The sequence below is a fragment of the Neopelma chrysocephalum genome, unplaced genomic scaffold, assembly GCF_003984885.1.
Source record: "Neopelma chrysocephalum unplaced genomic scaffold, ASM398488v2 Primary Assembly neopelma1_98, whole genome shotgun sequence".
In the NCBI taxonomy this organism is placed as follows: domain Eukaryota; kingdom Metazoa; phylum Chordata; class Aves; order Passeriformes; family Pipridae; genus Neopelma; species Neopelma chrysocephalum.
In genome coordinates this window covers 1,283,884-1,303,395 of record NW_020897761.1, presented here as the reverse complement: position 1 = coordinate 1,303,395, position 19,512 = coordinate 1,283,884, and the positions used below count along the sequence as shown (strand labels likewise).

The 19,512-nt window shown below is 44.8% G+C and overlaps 1 protein-coding gene across 6 annotated transcripts in view; it reads right to left on the bottom strand.

Moving 5' to 3' along the window:
• The window catches only part of RASAL2 (RAS protein activator like 2), a 190,092-nt gene that overhangs the window by 79,295 nt on the left and 91,285 nt on the right, over positions 1 to 19,512 (bottom strand). For all 6 annotated transcript variants that reach the window (XM_027694580.1, XM_027694578.1, XM_027694574.1 and 3 more), the window contains exon 2: positions 3,510 to 3,637. In XM_027694580.1, the coding sequence (XP_027550381.1) occupies positions 3,510 to 3,637 (128 nt within the window). The remainder of the gene's footprint in view (positions 1 to 3,509; positions 3,638 to 19,512) is intronic.

Genomic DNA, 19,512 nt, shown 5'->3' with positions numbered 1-19,512 from the left:
CACAGTGAAAAGTGTTGTTCATCTTCATTTCCAACCAAACACACGACTAAAACACCCTGCAGGACCCACAGCCAAGTTACTGACAAAGACTAACTAAAAAGCGGCCATTTGTCACATCCCTCATGGAAGTGCTGTGCACAGTGTTGTCTATCTGAAACCACTCTTCATGAACACTAACTCATCCCCAATCCCTGTTTAAATGGCACTGATTTTGCAGACACTTCTACTGTGCCCTCACAGCTCCCTCCCTATGGAACAGATTTCAGACAGTATGAAAACATCTACACCTTCCTGACAGGGGGAAATCTTCCTTGTCTTAGAAACACCTGACTTGTACATGCATCAACCTTAGACCTGTTCTCCTTGTCTTGGAAGATGATGTTAAATATTATCCCACCAGGATGTGTTGTAGTAATTGCAGATCTCCTGTCACTCAGGGCTCCTTATTTGCTAAATCGTGTCTCATGTTCCTACTGGGATTCATTTTCTTTGTTCTTACATTTTGGGCATTGATCTCTTCCTTTCATTAATAATTTTCATTCTTCAGTCTTACCAACACTCATTTTATAAAGTTGACGAGGTGTCAAGTAATTAATATTTTCCTACGCTGCACGAGGTGATACCGCCAGACTATTTCTGTCTAAGTAATTACAGATATTTTTGGATCAAGTTGTACTTCAAAATGTCTCTGATTTCCAGACTCCTCTTGTTCTTGAACAGCACAAAATCTCTCTTGCACGCACTCCATTCAAACTGCCTTGACAAAAAATCCATAGCAGTGGGATGCTATGAGAAAAGAGTTTTCTTTACTACACTGTTTAATTCTGCACTGTTCTTTACTGTTTCCTCTTAAAAATCTGTGCAATTCATAATGCTGTATTTTAACAGCATTAACTGCAAGAAACCAAACTTAGCATTATGTCTGAAACCATTAAGACCTCCTTCATTCACCTGTTTGCATTCTGTATCTGTTTTCCTATTTCCTGACTTGGACACACACATATTTGCAGAGTACAAAGTACTATAAACAGATTTTACAAAGTACTATAAACTTCAAACATATCTGTTCCCTTCCAGTTTCACACTGGCCAAGCTTCTTGGATTTTTATTCCATGAAGTAACAAAGCAGATGCACGGAGAATACAATGAGATGCTTCAGACTTTCACCCCTATGTCAGCTTTGCAGTGATGTCCGTGCTCCCTGTGGGCTGTGAGGGCACTCTGCTGGTCACATCAATTCCTTCTTCCCAGCTGACTGATGGGCAGTGTTCTGTCCCTCACACTGAAGATCCTCTTCAGCAGTCCAAAGAAATCCTGACCAGCTCAGTCTATCAGCAATTATCATGTTCAGAGCAGGAACCTCTCCAGCTCCTCTTGCCTATCACCTTTTGTTTTAACAAAACACCTCCTCCAGCATCACCTTCACAATAATTTTTCTCTAAAAACAATCTTCAATTCTCTGCTTTAAGTAATTTCCCTCTTCCTCATTCAGCTGGTCTGTTCCTTAGGCTCCCTGTACCTGTGGTCCCACCCAGGGGCTTTTTATGATTCCCCTCCTACATACTTTTCCATCATTATGCTCTTAACAAGCATCTCTCCCCACTGCTGCCTTAGGCCTTTGTGCACTCTCACTTCTAGATCACATTTCATGGAGCCTCTTTCAACTCTGAACTACTTGCCAAGAAAAATTTAACTGTGTTGCCTCCCCTTCCCTTCCTCAGGAAAGCTGCAAAGGGATATTTCTACTGCAGAAAAACTAGAATAGGGTGTAAATCCAGAGTATCAGGTTTGTGTCTCTCTCTTAACTAGCACTTGTATACACTGTGTTTCTGTAAGGGGCTGTCTGTACACTGCCCTGTGTACAGACTCACAAGCCAGACTAAACCAACCCTTTATTTTCCTACAGAGCACACCTGACTCTGCAAGGAGTTCCCTTTTTCCTTTCACTTCACAGTAGTCACAAATTACTTGAAAATCAGAATGGCAAATCTGACTCCAGCTACAAGCTCCTGAAACAAATCACATTAGGAGCATGTGGAGTCACACCTGCACCAAAGGCACGTCTGCTTGGCCCATCTGCATGCAGCATTTCCCAAAACAAGCTATTCCTCACTGTCACAGGGCAGGAAGCCTCCTTTGAGAGCACACTGCAAAGATTTTCACTACTGCTTGACTTCTGGGGGTTACTGCTACACTTAAACCTCAGGCTCTCTGTAGCCTGATACTGAATTTCCTCAGCTTCTGACAAAAAGCAGAGTGGTATTTAAACATAGTATATAGTGCCTTAAAACACCAATGCTGTATCAGACTTCTCACATTTATTCCTCAGGATCTAAGCAAAAGACTCATCTTACTCCCAGCAAAATGCTTTCCACTGTCTGTGGCAGGAGAAATTAAGAACCCTTAAGTGCATGATTACCACCTCCAGTTAATTATTTGTGATAGGAGCCAGTGTTTTTCTCAATTACATTTCTTTAATGAGATGCATCCTTTTGGCCCAGCTGTGCCTGCACAGCACAGTTTTAGGAATGATTCTCACATCTCCTTAAGTTCCCTCAGTATATACTTTAATTCCTTAGGTGACAGTCCTGTCAGACTAGAAGAAGAATTACACAGTAAGCAAATATCATTAAATGGGCCTTCCATTTTCCCTGCATTTGATCACCTCTCCCACGCATTAGCATTGATGTTGTTCCCTTCCAATAAATCAAGTCCTCCTCTAAACCATTTCCTCCTACTCTCCCCATGAAAGGCAATATTTCATTGTAAAATAAATTGTAAATAACCCTGAGCACAGCTGAGTAATATTTAGTGCTACACCAGAAACAGGTCTCAAGCTTCAACAGAATCAAGAAGAAACACAAAAATTCAGGTCATCTCCAAACACAAGAAAGTATGGTATTAGCCTAAAATTTATGGGTATATAAAAAGCCTTCCCTTTTCCCCTACCTTTGTGCCTGCAGTGATGTAAGGAGGCAGGTTTACATAGCTGTGGTGGCTTTAACCACCATTAAAAGCAGCAATAACATAGGAAGACGTAATGGCAGACTTAAAGACAGGCTGTAAAACTCCAGGAGGGCCTTTGCACACAGTTTGCTGACACTCCTTCCATGCAACCAGCACCTGGGCCAGCGGGATTGTAACTGTGCCCCACACCATCCACACACAGGACAGCTCAGCTCCCCTTTTCATGGAATCATAGCATGTTAAGGAGTTGGAGTAGACCTTAAAGATGATCTAGTCCCAATCCCCCTGCCATGTTCAGGGACACATCCCACCAGACCAGGTTGCTCAAGGCTTTATCCAACCTGGCTTTAAACACTGACAGGGATGGGGCATCAACACCCTCCCTGGGCAACCTGTGCCAGGGTTCACCACCCACACTGTAAAAAATCTCTTCTTCAATTCCCTTTTTCTCCCTTGCACATATTTCAGTAGATTCATGAATGAACTAAAGGGGAGATGAAAAAAAGCCGTCTTTGAAAAAAGCCAACGCGAGCTCCTCTCACCTCCTTCTCCCTGTTGAGCAGCACCAGCTGGCTGTCCGTCAGGATGCAGTACTTCCTCTCCCATGTTGTCATGTCAGTGTAGGGGGACTGGCCACAGGACAGTCTGTGTGTAGGTGGTCCTTTCACATCTGCAAACAGAAAACCACAATGCCAGAGTCGTTAGCACGTGTCATTAATCAGCTTCTCTGCTCTGGCTGTTCTGCAGCGAGACGAGAACCAAAACTGCACTCTGCACTCGTCTCGGCATTTTAAAGAGACAAAATGGGAATCCTGGGAGGCACCCATGTGGAACACTACCTAAGGTGCACTATGAATACTTATTTATCTACAGCATGGCTTACGAAAATGGCAATACCCGAGGTGAATATAAATGTCTTTGTCAAAGGCTGAAATATAATGAAAACAAAAGACCAAGAGCGCTTATGAAAACTTAATCTTCTCTCCATTCCCTTCTCAGAACTGTCGTTCAAAGGGGTACGGCCTTGCACGTACTCTAAATCTTAATAAAGTGGATTATTTGTGTCTAAGGATAGAGAGATGTAGGAAGGAAGATGGGGATCAAGGAAGGCAGGCTTGAAGAATGGAAGGAAAAATTCAAGGGGATGGGCATTTAATTGAGAAGGGCTTACCAGCATCTTCTGGTGGGGAATCTACTCAATTAAATTGTGCATTTTTATTTAGCCACTGCCACTACAGCAACAAAAACTAAAACAAACAAACAACCCGAAACGAACAAACAAACACAAACCCAAAAACCCCAAGACACCAAACCAAAACATAATCCAACTTGTTTGGCTCCCAATGATGATCTTTTACAGTTTATTTTAAAATCAATTTCCTGTAAGACTCTCAGGCTCGAGCTGTGTATGACACTGTGCCTCTCGCTGCTAACAAGTTTCCTCCAAGGCCGGGAAAGGAAAGCAGGGGAACAAGTGCAGCAGACAGACTTCACTGCCAAGCAGCTCTGCCCCAAAAGCAGAGGAAGCCACGGAGCAGGAAGGTACAACGCCAGTGGGAGAGGACTGGGAGCAGAGAAAGCTGCCCTAGGAATTCAGGTGTGCAGCCAACTTACAGAACCTCTTCACAGGAGCCAAAATGCTGTATGAATGATAATGTGTGTGACACAGCAATTCAGAAAACACTTTCAAGACATTTTGTACAATCGGTTTCAAGTCAGAGGGTGGTGAGGCCCTGGCACAGGCTGCCCAGAGAAGCTGTGGCTGCCCCATCCCTGCAAGTATCCAAGGTCAGGTTAGACAGGGCTTGGAGCAACCTGGGCTAGTGGAAGGTGTCCCCGTCCATGGCAGGGGGCTTGGAATGAGATGAGCTTTAAGGTCCCTTCCAACCAAAGCCTTTCTCTAATTCTATGATTCATCTCTTTCTAAAGCTCTGAGCTTAAGTTCTGGTTGCTTTGTAAGATTAAGTTTCATTTTTATCTTGCCCTCTGGTTCTACACAATTCTGCTTGCATTGATCTAAAAATCAGCCATTCTCACTGTGGGTTCCTGAAGTCCCTGGAATACCTCTAAGGGGTCTAAAACAGACACTGCAAAAACCAAAGGGCTTCCTGCACAGAAGCCCAGGATCTCCTTTAGCTATTTCAGGAGCAAACTGAGGGTTCAAAACCAAAACTTTTTGCAACATTACCTTCCTTTTTGCGCACATGCCAACGTGCACAGAGCTGAACGTGCTGCTTCTTATATCCTCTCTCCAGCGTCACCACTAGAGGCCAGCGAATCCTCAAACACCCAGCACCTTCCAGGGAGAGCCAGCCCAAATGCCAGCGCTAAACCCGGAGTAAGGAGCCCCTCCAACTCACTTCACTCCTTGCAGACCCTACGTGTGCCAAATCCCACCTCATCACTAGTAAGAGATGCAACATCCTTCGTCTCTTCTCCCACAATTTCACCTCCACATTGAAAGGAATGTGTCACCTTCCAGAGTCAGGGAATTGGAATATGGCTTTCGGTGCCTTGTTCAACCTATTGTTGCATTAGGATTTTTGTGATCATTCAGAAAAATGCTTGAAACAGCCAACTGGATACCTTTAAGCAAGAAAAAGAAGAGGGCTGCATGGCTCCCACTGCTCTGAATAATAAAAAACTGCACCTTTGGCTCCCTTTATTTCAGGTGCAATAATTCAGGGAAGAAGCTGAGATGCAGAATCAGGCTCCACACTGTTACCTGTCCAACACAACTCGGTTTGCAGTTGTGATGAGCAATGCTGTGTCTCTCAAAATTGCCCAAAACTCTATTTAGGTGTAAACATGATTAAGGGAAACCACCACAACCTCTGTGAAGCAAAAGTGCATTTGTGTAAACTCCTGGAGCAACACAGACTCTCTCTCCCACGAGTTATGTATTTGTCCATCTTACTGACGTGAACCCTCCAGGGAGATTTTTGTCACAACTGCATCTCACCTTTACGTGGTGTCGAACCAAAAACCAAACCAGATGCCAAATAAAACCACCTCTGCTCCTGCTTAGACCTTGGTTTCCCAAAGAGCCCTGCCTGAGCACAACAAATATACGAGCAATGGGCTGGTAGAGGCAAGATCAGGGAGAAGGACAAAGCCATGGGCACAAGTGTGCAACAGAAATGGGAACGTGAGAGCTCTGGGGATCTCATCTCCTGGGTGCTGAAAGCACATGATAAATCACCACGGGGAAAAAAAGGCTGAAGGCGTGCGTGCCCTGTCCTGCTCGTGTGGGTGGGCTGGCAGTGAGAGTGCCTCCAGCTGCTATGCTGAGCAATAATCAAGTAAACTCTATTTTGAGCTGCTGGTAGACTTTTTTATGGCAAAAAACCCCTCCCTTCTGGACCATCAGCTCCAACGCAGAATCTACAGTCACGACTTGCCCAGCCCCAAAAGATTTTCATGTTCTAATTTCTGCTAACTAGAGGCCTTGGCAGGATACCATCCAACTGATCCATGGGCTGCACAAAGGAATTAAAGAACAGAACGACTTCTTCCACTGCAATAACAACTCCAGGACTGAACTGAGTCATCAGGCACCGCGGGCCAGCCACGGCTCTGTTGCCAAGTGGGTTGGCTACGTCACAGCAGCTTTCCACAGGCTGCTGGCAGACTGACATGCCATCCCAGTGTCTGGAGCTGTCAATCACCACTAGAGAACTCCACAGCATTAACATTTTGTGTTGGTATCAGTATCCTTTTGAACACATGTCGGGACGCAGCCCCACCACCCCTGCAAGCCTGACCAAGTGCTCTCTTCAGCAAAGAGCAGTCGCAAGCTGGTTTTCTGATGCATCAGGTCCTAGAACTTCAGCCCTCTGCCCAAAGCTGGTGCTGCAAGCACACGTTGCAAACCACATGGATGCTGGATGCGTGTTCCAAGAAAGCTCACTGCAGCAAGGACGGCAGCTTTGGTGCGTCAGTCCCACCTATTTGAATTATTTCTCAGCTCACCCTCCTGCATGGCTGATATCTTTGGAGCCTCTTGCAACAGCTGTGACTTCAAAATGTATTCTGAAGCACGTTACCAGTTTAGACAGCAGACTCTTTGGGACTTTGCACAGTATCACATTTACACTTGGTCGCCTCACAAACCCTGTTCTGCTTTCCGGGACTCTTCATCTTCAGTTTTCATTTTACATTCTTGGCTCCAGCTTTTCACGTGAATGTAATAAAACCCACCGACCTCTTCCACTAAGGCCCCACAAAACTAATTCACCACCACTGTTTGAATTGCTATGGAAGTGAGTGGCAAAAAGTTCCACATGTAACTAGGAGCACTCCAACTTTTGGGAAAGACTACGAGTCAGGGCTGTCCTTTCTCACTGTAGGGCTACTACCTATCAGCTCATACAGCAAGGCTTGAGCTTTGGAGACGAGTGATCACTCACTGATGAATGCAGTTTTGGACAGGAGCTGGAGGAGAAATCAGGGAGGTGCATCTGAAAGCTCTGAGTTTGCAGATGTTACTGGGATGAGCTCAGGCAGCCACACACCTCAATGGGCAAGTTCTGGTGGCAGAAGATTTCTCTCGGGTCTGATGCAATCCTCTCCATTCTGCAGCATTACAATGAGGCATTCAAGTAAGCAGATCAGCCAGTCTACACACAGGATTAAAGGTCAGGCCTTATGTGCCTTCAAATGCTAATATCAGTTAAGTAACAGCTTGGAAAAAAATCCCCTTCTTGGTACCTCCCTACAGAACTGAGAGGAACGTCGATGCCACATCCGACACTGCTGAAGACTGGAAACCACGTTGTTTTTCCTCAGGGCTCTGAACTGCCTTTAGCCATGTTATAAATATCCACAAAGTTCCCTTTCTTTCATCCAGATGACAATTTATACCTCATTATTTTTTAAGCACAGAACTTTTTTTTAAAAACAGAGGGACAGTGATGCCATAATCACACAAGAAAAGTGTTGAGTGGTGCAGGGCGAGGGAACACGGAAAGCAGGAGCCAGTGCCAAGCCAATCCCCACAGACAGGGTAAGACACTTCATGATAACTGATGGCACTTTAGGAGTATTTAGGGAGCAGTACAGTGCTATCAGATGGGAACGTTTCTGAAGCTTCCATTGCAAGCATGCAACAATTATTTTCCCTTAAAATTCCAAATGCAGAATCAGAAAATGATTTCCAAGAGATGACGGCAGTTCCAGTGTCATTTAGTCCCCAACAGCTCTTCTACAACCTGAAGAGCTGCATATTCTCTCCTCAGAGCTAGTGAAAAGGACAGAATTACCAGAAATCAGGCCAACAAAACTACATTAAAGGTAAATTCATGCTTTCAGCCTCTTTGCCAAAAAGCACTCTACTTGCCATCAATAAAAACACAGAAATAACCCTCCATCCCAGTGATGACAACAGCACCCCTGGCACGTCTCAGAGCTTTTTTTTTTTGAACCACACTCTTCCTATGGTGAAATCAAGGGCTCACTGAAGTACTTGCCAAATTTTCCTCGACTTTATTAGGGTCCGTATTCTGTTCCCAGTATTTCCAACAAGGAGCTGCCAAGCAGCTGAGTAACTAACGGAGTGGCCAAGTTTGTATGCTGGGAGGAATTTTTTTCCCCCAAGAGAGATCAGTAGGAGCCCTAACACCTTCTGACAACAGGTCTACTTACCCAATGTTTCCATGGTGTTTTATGTACTCACCATAGAGACAGGACTCAGAGGGAAGTGTTTTAGGTGAGTGCTGTCATCTGAGAGCTTGTCAGAGCCCCAAACTACCCAGCTGTGCATGACCATGCAGTCCAGTTCCAATAATCATCACTTTGAACCTTTATCAAGCAAGTTGAGCAGAAGCTGAAACAAGCCTTACTATTGACACAGAGTTTCAAAGATAATAGCAATTATGAGTCCTTTCACTAAACTTACACCACCTCTAAAAGTTCATGAAGGGATTCAAGGGAAAGATATGGCAGAAAGGGAAATAAACCACGTCCTGACATGTTTCCTTCCCCCAAACCTGCATCTGGTACCAAGGCAGGATTTCCGCGAAAGAAGTCACTAATGAGAGAGAAAACAAACAGCACCAGCAGTTCTGTGACACACAGCTGTGTGTGCATGTGCAGCTATTTCAGACAGCTGCTGATGCTCAGGTGAAGATCTGCAGGGTCTGGATGTAGAAGAGAAGAGAATTCAAGTGCTGCTGCCCTGAGAACAGACGCAGGCATCGGAGGAACCCTGGCCCAGCTGAAAGAGGGACAATCTCAACACTGACACAGAGCAGATGACAACAGAGGTCACCCACCGAGGGTCTGTTAGGAAAAGCACAATCAAGACAACTTCCACTTTCTCTCATGCCAATATATATAGATTTTGTTTGCATTTCTTATTTCTGAGACCAACTCCCAGCCATATGCAATGGTCTCTGATCCGAGCAGGATCAGAGCAGTGCAGGCAGACACTACAGAAAACAGCTGCTCAAAGAAAAACCTATGGTGGTGCACAAATTCACTTGGGAGAGGAAAGGACATTCCTCCTCCAAGTTTGTCCAAACAAACACCACAATGCCCCAACACAGAACACACAAGGCTCATGACTAATGGTATAATACAAGGAAAATTCAGCACATACTGTGTGTGGCAACACAGAGACTCACATGCTACAGAGAAAACACGATGCTCTCAAGGTTGATTAATTCTTCTTTGAATCACAATGCACTTAGAGATATAACGAGCACACATTAGAAACAGAACCATTAATCTTGTCATTTTGTTTCAAACCACAAAGTGGGCAGTGACTGCACGTTTCCTAGGAAGCTTCTCACAGCTACTGTGGGATATGGCAGTGCTCACTTGCCCCTCTAAATCACTCTGTGGCACAGCTCCATTTCAGTGAAGAGTTACCTACATTTTCGTGGTCAGCAACAGATCTCTGTGGTGAAGCAGGTGGTATTTTGAGCGTAGAAAGCACGAGCAGATCCTTTGGGATGAGAGGCACGCTATTTATATAGGATGTTATTACAGAGGTAAGTATCTGGTGCGAATTCTTCCCGCTACATTTAATATCCACACTCAACAAAGTTCAGTACACAGGCAGGGACCAGCTCTCAGTTCAGCTGAATCCAGTTGCTCTCCTCCAGCAGCTGCGTGCAATGATAACCAAATTCTCACATGGACATCTAATATCGTGGGTAGGAGGTACAGAAAGCTTAGTCAAACCATCAGGTTTCAGAGATTCCCCAACGCTCTCACGCCAACTGGTTACAGCCAAAACGCTACCTGGAAAATCCATTCTGCACAGAACAAAGCCATAAAAGGCTTAAGCAGGTGAAAATGGCATTTAAGAAGCTGGTAGAAGCCATGACCAGCACCATGACTTTCTCAGATTCCAACGTATTTGGCATTGCAACACACACTTCTCACAAGATCTTTAATTTTTCTGGTACAGGCCAATCTTGCCAATCTAAGCTATTAACTTTCCACTGCTCTTTTATTGAGTGGCAGCGATCAGACACAGCCTCAAGACTGGTTTTCCACTCTTCCACTGAAGAATCTCGTGAGCCACAGACAGATTAAAACAATAAAGTTCAGTCAGGTGCATTTTCGTGCTCTGTACCCTCAAAGAAATATCACTGTGGCAATTTCTGTGCTTGCTGTGTGTGCTTCCATTTCCCTACAGTCTGCCAGCTCTGGGAGAAGGAATCTCTTAAAATTCAGAGCAGGGGAGTCTGAAGGTATCTGGTGTTCACTGCTTACGGGTAAGGTTTTGAGGATTTTCCCCTCCTCTGAATGAGGACTGTGCATCTCTTCTGCCAACAGCTCAGGGCACAGCTTTTCCCCACCAGCTGCTGGAAAGCTTTGCCAAGATCTGTGATAGGATGGGAGAAGAGAGCCTCACTGCTCTGAATTTCTCACGTGCAGCAGTCTCACCTCAACACCAAGAAAGAAAAATGAACCTTTAAAGCTCAATGAACACCAGCATTTTGTCCACTATCAGAGCTACCAGCCAGATTCTTAAATTTCCCACAGATTTTCTGCATTAAGGAAATATGTCAGGAGCAATTTTTACGTGGGAAGGAATAAGCCATCAGATGAGTGAATACCTAATAGCAGCCAAGGGCTGTCTCCTTTGCGACCAGCAGGAGACAAAACACAGAGTGCTACTGTTCAACAAACCTGGCATCTCCCAGCAGGATGAGCTCTTGCTGCCTCTCCTCTCCTTGCTGACATCATTCCCACCCCTTCAATTCCCTCCTTAGGAGAGATGTGACTTGTTTGCACAGTGAGTGAGGTACAGCCGGCTCACTGCCCCAGCTGAGCTCCCAGGCAGCTCTGCCAACTTCCCTTGGTCCCGAGTCAATACATCTGCCCCGTTCTTGCAATGTCACCACTGAGCCTATCTACAGCTCAGGAGTTTTCACACCAAGGCTGAGACCATGGCAGAGATCAGCCAAGACATCCCTGTAACACACACAATTCCAAACCTTCCCCAAGGCCTGCGCCAACACGTTTGCCACCCTCGGCCCCTGACGTTCACTAAAAGGGCTCAGTGTTCCCCGGTACCCAAATGCTCTGCAGAAGCTCGAGAGCACAAATTCATTTAGGCCACAGCCATGTGAGCAGTTTCACCAGGATCCTGTTTTCAAAAGGAAAAACTGTGGAGCCGTTCCAAAAGAGAAACCGCGAGTCTTAAAATCTTACGACTAGTTTAGCGAGCAGATGCTGAGCGTGCCAACGGTCTCGAGCTGTCTTGCAAAGTCTTAAAAAAATGAGAGCTAAGGACCTAACAGGTGAAGCAAAAATTAGGCATAAAGCTCCAAGTGGCCTGGTAGTTCTGATTGGAAAGCAGAAAGTTGCACCCGCTCACTGTCGCCGTGCAGCTTCTTTGAGCAAAAGGTGTGGGAGCCCTTAATAGCAGTTTAAAGCTACCAATTAGCTTGAACACTGCTGAGCTCCTCTAAGCTTCTTATGCACTGCAGAGCCGATTGCTAAACTTCCAAAGGGTAACTGATCCTCACTTCCCTCAGAGACACATCCCTGTCTCCATGGCCTGCACCCTGCCAGGTTCAGAGAGGCAGCGTGAGGGATGTGCCTGTCAGGAGACATCAGCACCCTCTCAAAGGGATGGGTGCCAGCAGCTCCCAGTCGTGCAGTCACCTGTGGCTCGACAAGTGGGACCAGCAGTCACAGCCCAATCAAGGTGGGGACCTTACAGAGCAGGCAGGTGTGCTCTGTGCTCGGCCCAGCCCCCCCAGCGCCTGCAAACAAGTGGCTCATTGTGCAGCCTCGTAAATCTCATGACATCACCACAGCAGAGGCTGCCATCCCTGCAAGAAAACAATTTGGTTCCCAGGATACCTAAGATTTCAAACAACCTGCAGTTGCTCGAAGCCATTGCTGTGACCCTTCCTACAATGCTAAGGAGGTTTGCCTTCCTTCTCATTCAGGTCTCGTTCCCTGCCCAGGACCACTCATCTTTGCTCCTGAATATTAAGTGCATTTTCCTCTCACAGTTAAATTCCCACTTGGCCTACAAAACACTTTGGAATCTCAAAACAGAAATGGTTATTACAAACCTGTAGAGAGGATTATAAAAGATTACATGCCCCTATTACATAGCTGCCAAGTTCTGAGAAGACTCTCAAGTGACACTTCTCCCCAAATCAAGGAGAGGCTTTCGTGAGAGGTTTAGAAAGTGGAAAGTGGAGAATAGCAGAAAAGTTAATTATTTGTGGGAGAAAAAAAAAATCTGCAGTTTTTCTTCTTAATTTATGCATGGTCCTTTTCTTACCCAGCTCTATACCCTTCTCTGCTGTGCTTGCTCTCACCAACCCCTAATCTCCATCTTGCAGCCTCTTCAACACCAGGCATCCAGACTGGGCTGTTCCCTCTTCATTCTTTATTTTTTGCAACAGTGAAGGAATAAGAAGAAAGGGAAAGCATCCTGAACTTAAAAAGGACCTTGGCCCAAGGCAGTTGTGCAAAAAAAAAAAAAAAAGCAAAACAATTTAAAAGCAAACGCTGCTGGGTTCCTGCACACGTTTTGGGTGCACAAAAAACATGTACCGGTGCACTTGGGGTCAAAGCTAAAGATGAGTGTGGGACAAGCAGTGCACAGAGCTTGGCAAAAGCACCAGCAGCAAAGGTTCACAGACAGCTGCACCCCCACCCTTGCCAAGAAGGCATCAGCCAGCTGACATTTATTTGTTTCAGAAGAGCAAGACTCTTTTGCTTTCTCCTGCCAAGGAGGGAGGTACGGGAAGGGCAAAGGTAGAGAAGCATTTCTGTGGAGGCAACGAGCCACAAAAACAGACCAGGTGATGAGATAACTCTCTTTGTGTGTGGTGCAGTTTATGACGAGAAGGAATAAAGGAAAAATAAAGAATAATAAGAATAAGCCCCACAAAGCTCTCAGGTGGTGTTTTAAATGCTCACTCATCACTGCACGGCCTGCACAATTTCAGTTATTTTCAGCCTGAACCTTTCTGCACACCTGGGTATAGACATGGGCAACTGGGAGCTTCTTTTGGGTTTGGGGTTTTTTTGCCTCAAGAGACTTCTGAGAAAAGAGAATGTAGGAGTTGTGAGCACTGCTGATGTCTCATAGAGGGCAGCTGATTTCCCTTGTCAAAGGGAGAGTTCACAGGACACTAAAATCTACTACAAAGATGTGCATTTTTTTTGCATATTAACCAGGTCATTCAGGCATATAGGCTAAAGTTAGTTTTCTTATTTTAACCACTTAAAACAAATGACTTAGTAAGGGACCACCTCAAGGGATTCAAATAAAATGTAAAAGAAGCCCTGCAGTACTCCCCATGATGTTTATTTAGACAGACCCATTCTGCTTCCTTCTGGCATCTTCAAAATGTTTTCTGGAGAACCTGGAACCAGCTATTACACACCAGTTCGTTGATTTGACCTACTTAAAGACAAAACCTCATACAAAAGCAGCAGAATGCTCCTCTCTCCATTTTTCTCCCTCACATCTGAAAAGTCTTCCTGCATCTCAGTAATTCAACACTAATATAAAAAAGGATTGGACTTTTTTCATCCTTTACAGAGGGTTCAGACAGAAAACTTTAGAGGAAGGAGACTGGACCTTACATAAATGCAGTGGGGATCCTGAGCCATATTTATATTTATGCAAAGAGATGTCTTATGGCAAATAATCTGCATCCCACATTTAATGCCGTACAGCAACGACCTGTAATACCTCTTATCTGCTCTAGCCTTGAACCTTCAGTTAAAGGTTATGTGAGGTTATTTTCCCTGTGTAATTTAACCCAGCTATTGTATCTGGTTTAGGGAGGGAAAGCTGGCCTGGGGAGAAAAATCCCCTTTGGTTAAGCATAAGGAGGTTACCACCAGTGTGGTCAAAGCAGGACACTGAGCAGCGAGCCGGGATCATGGATCAGGAGCCTCCTGACCTGAAGCACTTTGCTCTCTCTCCTCATTGCCACACAACATCAATATCAGCAAATCAAGCACAATTTTGTTCCAGAATTTCAGAATAGTGGGTGATTTCTTTCTTCTTGCCTAGTCTGCATGATGTTGCCCAGAGAAGCTGTGTGGAAGTGTTCAAGAGCCCTGAGCAACCTTGCCTAGTAGAATGTGTCTAGGTGGAACTAGATTATCTTTATGGTCCCTTCCAACCCCTGTGATTCTATGTTGGGGGAAACTAACTGTGAAACGAAGAGTCAACATGGGAAGAAATGACAGTGCCAAGGCAGAGAATTGCAAGTGCTGAGCTGACCCCGTGCCGGGGAAGGACATCCTTGCAGGCCAGCTTGGCCTGGACATCTTTGCCGTGCTGGGATCAAGGCTCCTGAGGTACCACCAAAACAGGTGGAGCAGGTTCCCTGTGCTTTTGGCAAACCCAAAGCAGCGTGATTAATGTATCCTTTGAGGATGGGCTAGCTAATTAAAAGGATCTGGAGCTAGGGTGCAGTATTTCAGGTATTCTTCAGCTGGGTTTTCCCTCTACTTAGTGTTTCTTTCTCTTTGCAGTAAGGTTAGGCTGCGAAGAATAAAGGCAATCCCACATGCTCACCCCAAACACTCTCCATCCTTGAGCCCTAGCCTACTTAGGGTTTTCCTCCTTACTCCTGCTATATTCCCCAAAACCAGTAAAATGTAATGCTCATGAGCACCAAACCTCTTGTTATTCATTATGCTCCTTTCCAGCTGATTTGTATTTTTAAGCCAAATTTTTATATTGTAAATTTGTATTTACAATTTTATTTTAATGTATATTTACATTTAATGCCTAAGAACAAACATGCACTTATTCCCAAATGTTCTGCAAACTGACAGCACGAAGCTCCCAGAGCGAATCCAAACCCCCTTCTACCCGAAGGGTACAGCCACAGGTGCTCCTCTCCCAAATCCTAGAAGGAGAACAAATGAACCCAGTAAGGATAAATAATAACCAGTGGAGAGAAAATGTCTCTCCTACAGCAATGCTGAACAGAAATTTATAGGTCACAACCTTGCAGAAACAGGCCTGATAACATCTAATTAGCAGCCCTGCTGCGCAACCGCGTCTCGTAACAGTAAATCCAACCAGACCAGGGGGAAAGGGAGAGGGGAGGCTTTATACAAACACAATAATTATAATATTTTGAAGGGATTTGCTTTATGCTGCTGGTTCGTGGTGTTGCCCTCCCCAGTAGGAATAATCAACGCACACAAGTGATTTTATGAATTATTACTGAAATACATTTCACTCCTATCGGGAAGCAATTTAGAAGGGCAGCACAGATCTTTATTAATTATTTTTAAACTGAAATGCTAAGAATTCTGTTTGCTGCCAGAAGACGGGTGGAGAAGGCAAGGAAAGTTCACATACCCAAGAGACTATTAACTAGAACCAACTTGGACAATGCATTTGAGAAGCACTTCCTTCCAGCTACTGTAGAGCGCTGTCCTTAACGTGCCTTTACTTAAGCAGCCAATTTTCCACCACTGAGTACAATGAGATTTCAAAACACACACGAAATCAGAGTATAAACAGACACAAACATCCCACTTGGTGACATAACAAAAGAAAATACAGGGCAGAAAACTTGAGCTCCTCTATTTTCTGCTCTTCATAAAACATCTCAGGGTTTTACATACACTCTGCTCCCCTCTTCCTTTGTTTTTTTTCCCCCTTTAAGTGACAGTATTATCACAAAATACCCTGCTCAGCTGTCTTAGCAATGGTGTTCCTGAACAAAAAAAATTATTCCTGAGGGTTGAGGGATGAATTCCAGCATATTATGGCACAGGGAATGGAGTTTCAGAGGAAACAAGTGGCCAACGAGGCACGAACGAGGCGGCAGCAGCAGAGACAGCAGGAAGGGGCGGTGAACCGGGCAGAGCTGGTCCCTGCCAACAGCACAAAGCAAGAATGTTTAAAATACGTATGAAAATCATGCCACAGACAGCAGGAATGACAAACAGATGAGAGGCAGCACCCAAGAGTGAAAGACTAAGGAACAACTCCCTTTTTCCAAGAGTTTTAGTTTGCTGGAGACAGATGGTGCTGCTTCCACATGGTTAGAGCTGGATGGTACCCTACCCCCAGCCCCTGACGGATGTCAGACTTATTTTTGTAAATCTCTGGTGATAAAAACCATCCATGGCATCTTGTTCATTTCCTCCTCACTACTTAGTTTGCCAAAAACTTTAAACTCTGCTTTCCTTGCCACATCTACAGCCCAGTACCATTTGTCCTGCTCTCCGTGACTAATGATGATTGTGCACATCCCTTGTCTTTGCAGAAGCCTCTTTAAACAACAGCACAAGAGCTGAAAATGATATCTCAGTACCTGGGACCACTTTTGTTACCCCTGAAGCAATCAGACACAATGATGAAAAGGAAAAAAAAAAAATCAATTTTTTTTCTTTCCCAAACTCTCATGTGATTAAAATCCATTAAAATGCAAACAGGCTTGAATTTTATTTTATCCATCAGTGACCACACTTCGCTGTCCCTGGGCTATGGCTGTCTCTTTGTGAATTCTCTGCACGTAAGAGGAGCCGAGCTCTAGGTTTAGGAGCAATCAATCTAGCAAACCTTGCTAAATGTATATGTGTGTGTATATTTTGTAATGATTTCCATTTTTCACGTTGATTTACATTGATCATTGAAAAGTACATTCAGCTCCATGTTTGCTCAGCTCTGAATAAACAAAGTGAAGGCTGTTGGGTATCCAAAGACAAATGAGACATTACAGATGTAGACAAAACCTATCATCACCCTGAAAGCATTTCTCTTTGAAATTATATAGCCATGCAGAAGTTATTTAGAGTGGAGATTGCTGTATGTGTTTTTAATTCAGCCTGGGCCCTGCTGGGGGCAGGGAGGGTGTCTGAGGAGCCTCTATGCTGCCACTTTTTTCTCTGTGTGTACCTGACAAGTCAGAAATATCTGACTCAGGATGTTTTCCTTCCCCTTCCCCCCTTTCAGGATAGGTCTCCTTAGGTGCATATGTCTAAGTGCATATGTAACACACCCACCTGGAATTTCACCATTAAAATAAATACACCAGCATCCATGTGAACACGCGATTCCACATCAAGCACAACCATGAAAATCCAACACAGTCTGTGCCCCAGCTGGGTTCATACTGCACAGGAGTATTTCTTTCTCATCTGCAGACTTTGTCTCCTTTTGCAGACAAAAAAACCCTGTTTCAAGGCCATGTTGAAAATTATAGTTTCCACAGTAACAGTGGGAAGGTGTCTGAAGTCTGGGCACATACACTGCACAGCACAGCCAGGCTCCTGCATTTGGTGACTCCTGGCTCTGCAAGATGCTGCACATGCACCCAATAAATTGTTTTGGTTCCTGTGCAGACACAAATTTCTCAATTAGTATCTTTGAGCCATTCATGTCTTTTGTCAAAGTAACTCAAAACTCCTGCCCTACACATATAATCCCCCCCCAGACAAACCAAATAGTATTTTACAATTATATTTAAGGGCCTTCACTTCTGCTTATAGGCATAAAGCATTCGCAGAAAGCCCAGAAGAAACTCCACAATAAAGAAGGAAAAATGTATTTCCTGGAAAGGAGTCTCCCCCTTTTACAGCTAATAGAGTATATCCAAGCAGGAGCTAATGAACTGTCATTACAATGAGCTCCTCAGGCAGGTTCTGTGGCAACCTGCTCCCTGCTGCTGCAGATGCACCAGCTAAAAACCACCTTGTTAGCACAGCTAAAACAGGGGCTGCAGCAGCCAGGGATCTGGATTAGGAGGGGGGAAAAAGTCATTAGCAGAGTGCTGTGTTGGATCCGGGTAGATCCAACAGCAGTCTCAGCTCCCCAGCCCTGTCCCATGCTCACCAGCACCCAAAGAGTGTGTAGGAGGGCACCAGATTGATTTTGAACATGTACAGGATCTGTCTCTGCTGGAGCAAGCCATGGAAAATTTTGCTCCATCTTCTACTGGCACATGTTGGTTTGCTCTTCTCTGATCATTAATTATGTACACTGACTTCGCTGAAGTACCAGGGCGACTATCTCAGCCATTTCCTTGAGATTATGTATTAAAAGATATAAAAGGACATAGGAAAGGTATACAAACCTCTTGATGCCTAACCCCACAAAGGCACAGGGGCCTCACCTCCCACCCTGACACAGGTCACCCCTAACACTGAGACAGCATTAAAAAAAAAAGAGCCAAATCTTCACATGACAGTTGCACATGAAAGTGGGGGTGGAAGTCACAGTTGGAATTAATGAAAACTGATGTTAAGAAAACGATTTGTCTCTGTCACAGCAGACTGTGACATTCTCTCCCATTCCTTTCCAAAACTTCCTCGTATTTGTAAGAGAAACTCTCAGTATCATTTAGTGCTACCTCAATAAAGGAATGGACTGTCATATCAAGACATCAGTGGCTTGAACCACACTCATTTTATCAGGCTACAGGAGGGCTGACAGGAAACGTACCACTAACCACAGTGCAGCCAGAGCCCTCCCCTTGCTGAGCACCACAGACTCACCACCCCAGCCTGCAAAGGCAGCACTGTGGTACAGCAGGCATGCAAGGAAGGCTTCACTGCCTCAGAAAGCTGGCAGAGGAACTGGTTGCTGAGACAGGCTATTTATACAGAGCACGGCCAATATCCTCCATGGGTAATAAAGGAGCTGTTCGGATCTGTGTGCTCACCTCCCTCCCTTCAGTGGCACTGCCTGGAGCCCTGTCACCAACAAAGCCTCTTCTCCTGTACAAGTGCAGTCAGAGCTAGCAGGAGAGAGAAGGTAGATGGAGACACACTGCAAGAGTTTAAAGTCTGGCAGATTTTTTTTGCAGTAATTTGTCAAAACCGCTTGCCAAAGCATCTGTGTCGCTAAATGACTATTGGAGGAAAATTGCCTTTAAGAGTGCCTATGTTAAAAGGGCTGCTATTTTTTCTGTGAAAATGGATTGTAAATTCACAGACGTAAGTAGAAGAAAATCTACTGCAACTCACGTTAGGATGAGGGAGATGCAGCTAAAACTCTGACAACATCACAGAAGTATGCAATAATCTCAGACTTTACTGGGGAGTAGTCAGAGTATGGGATGCAGGAAAACACTTCAA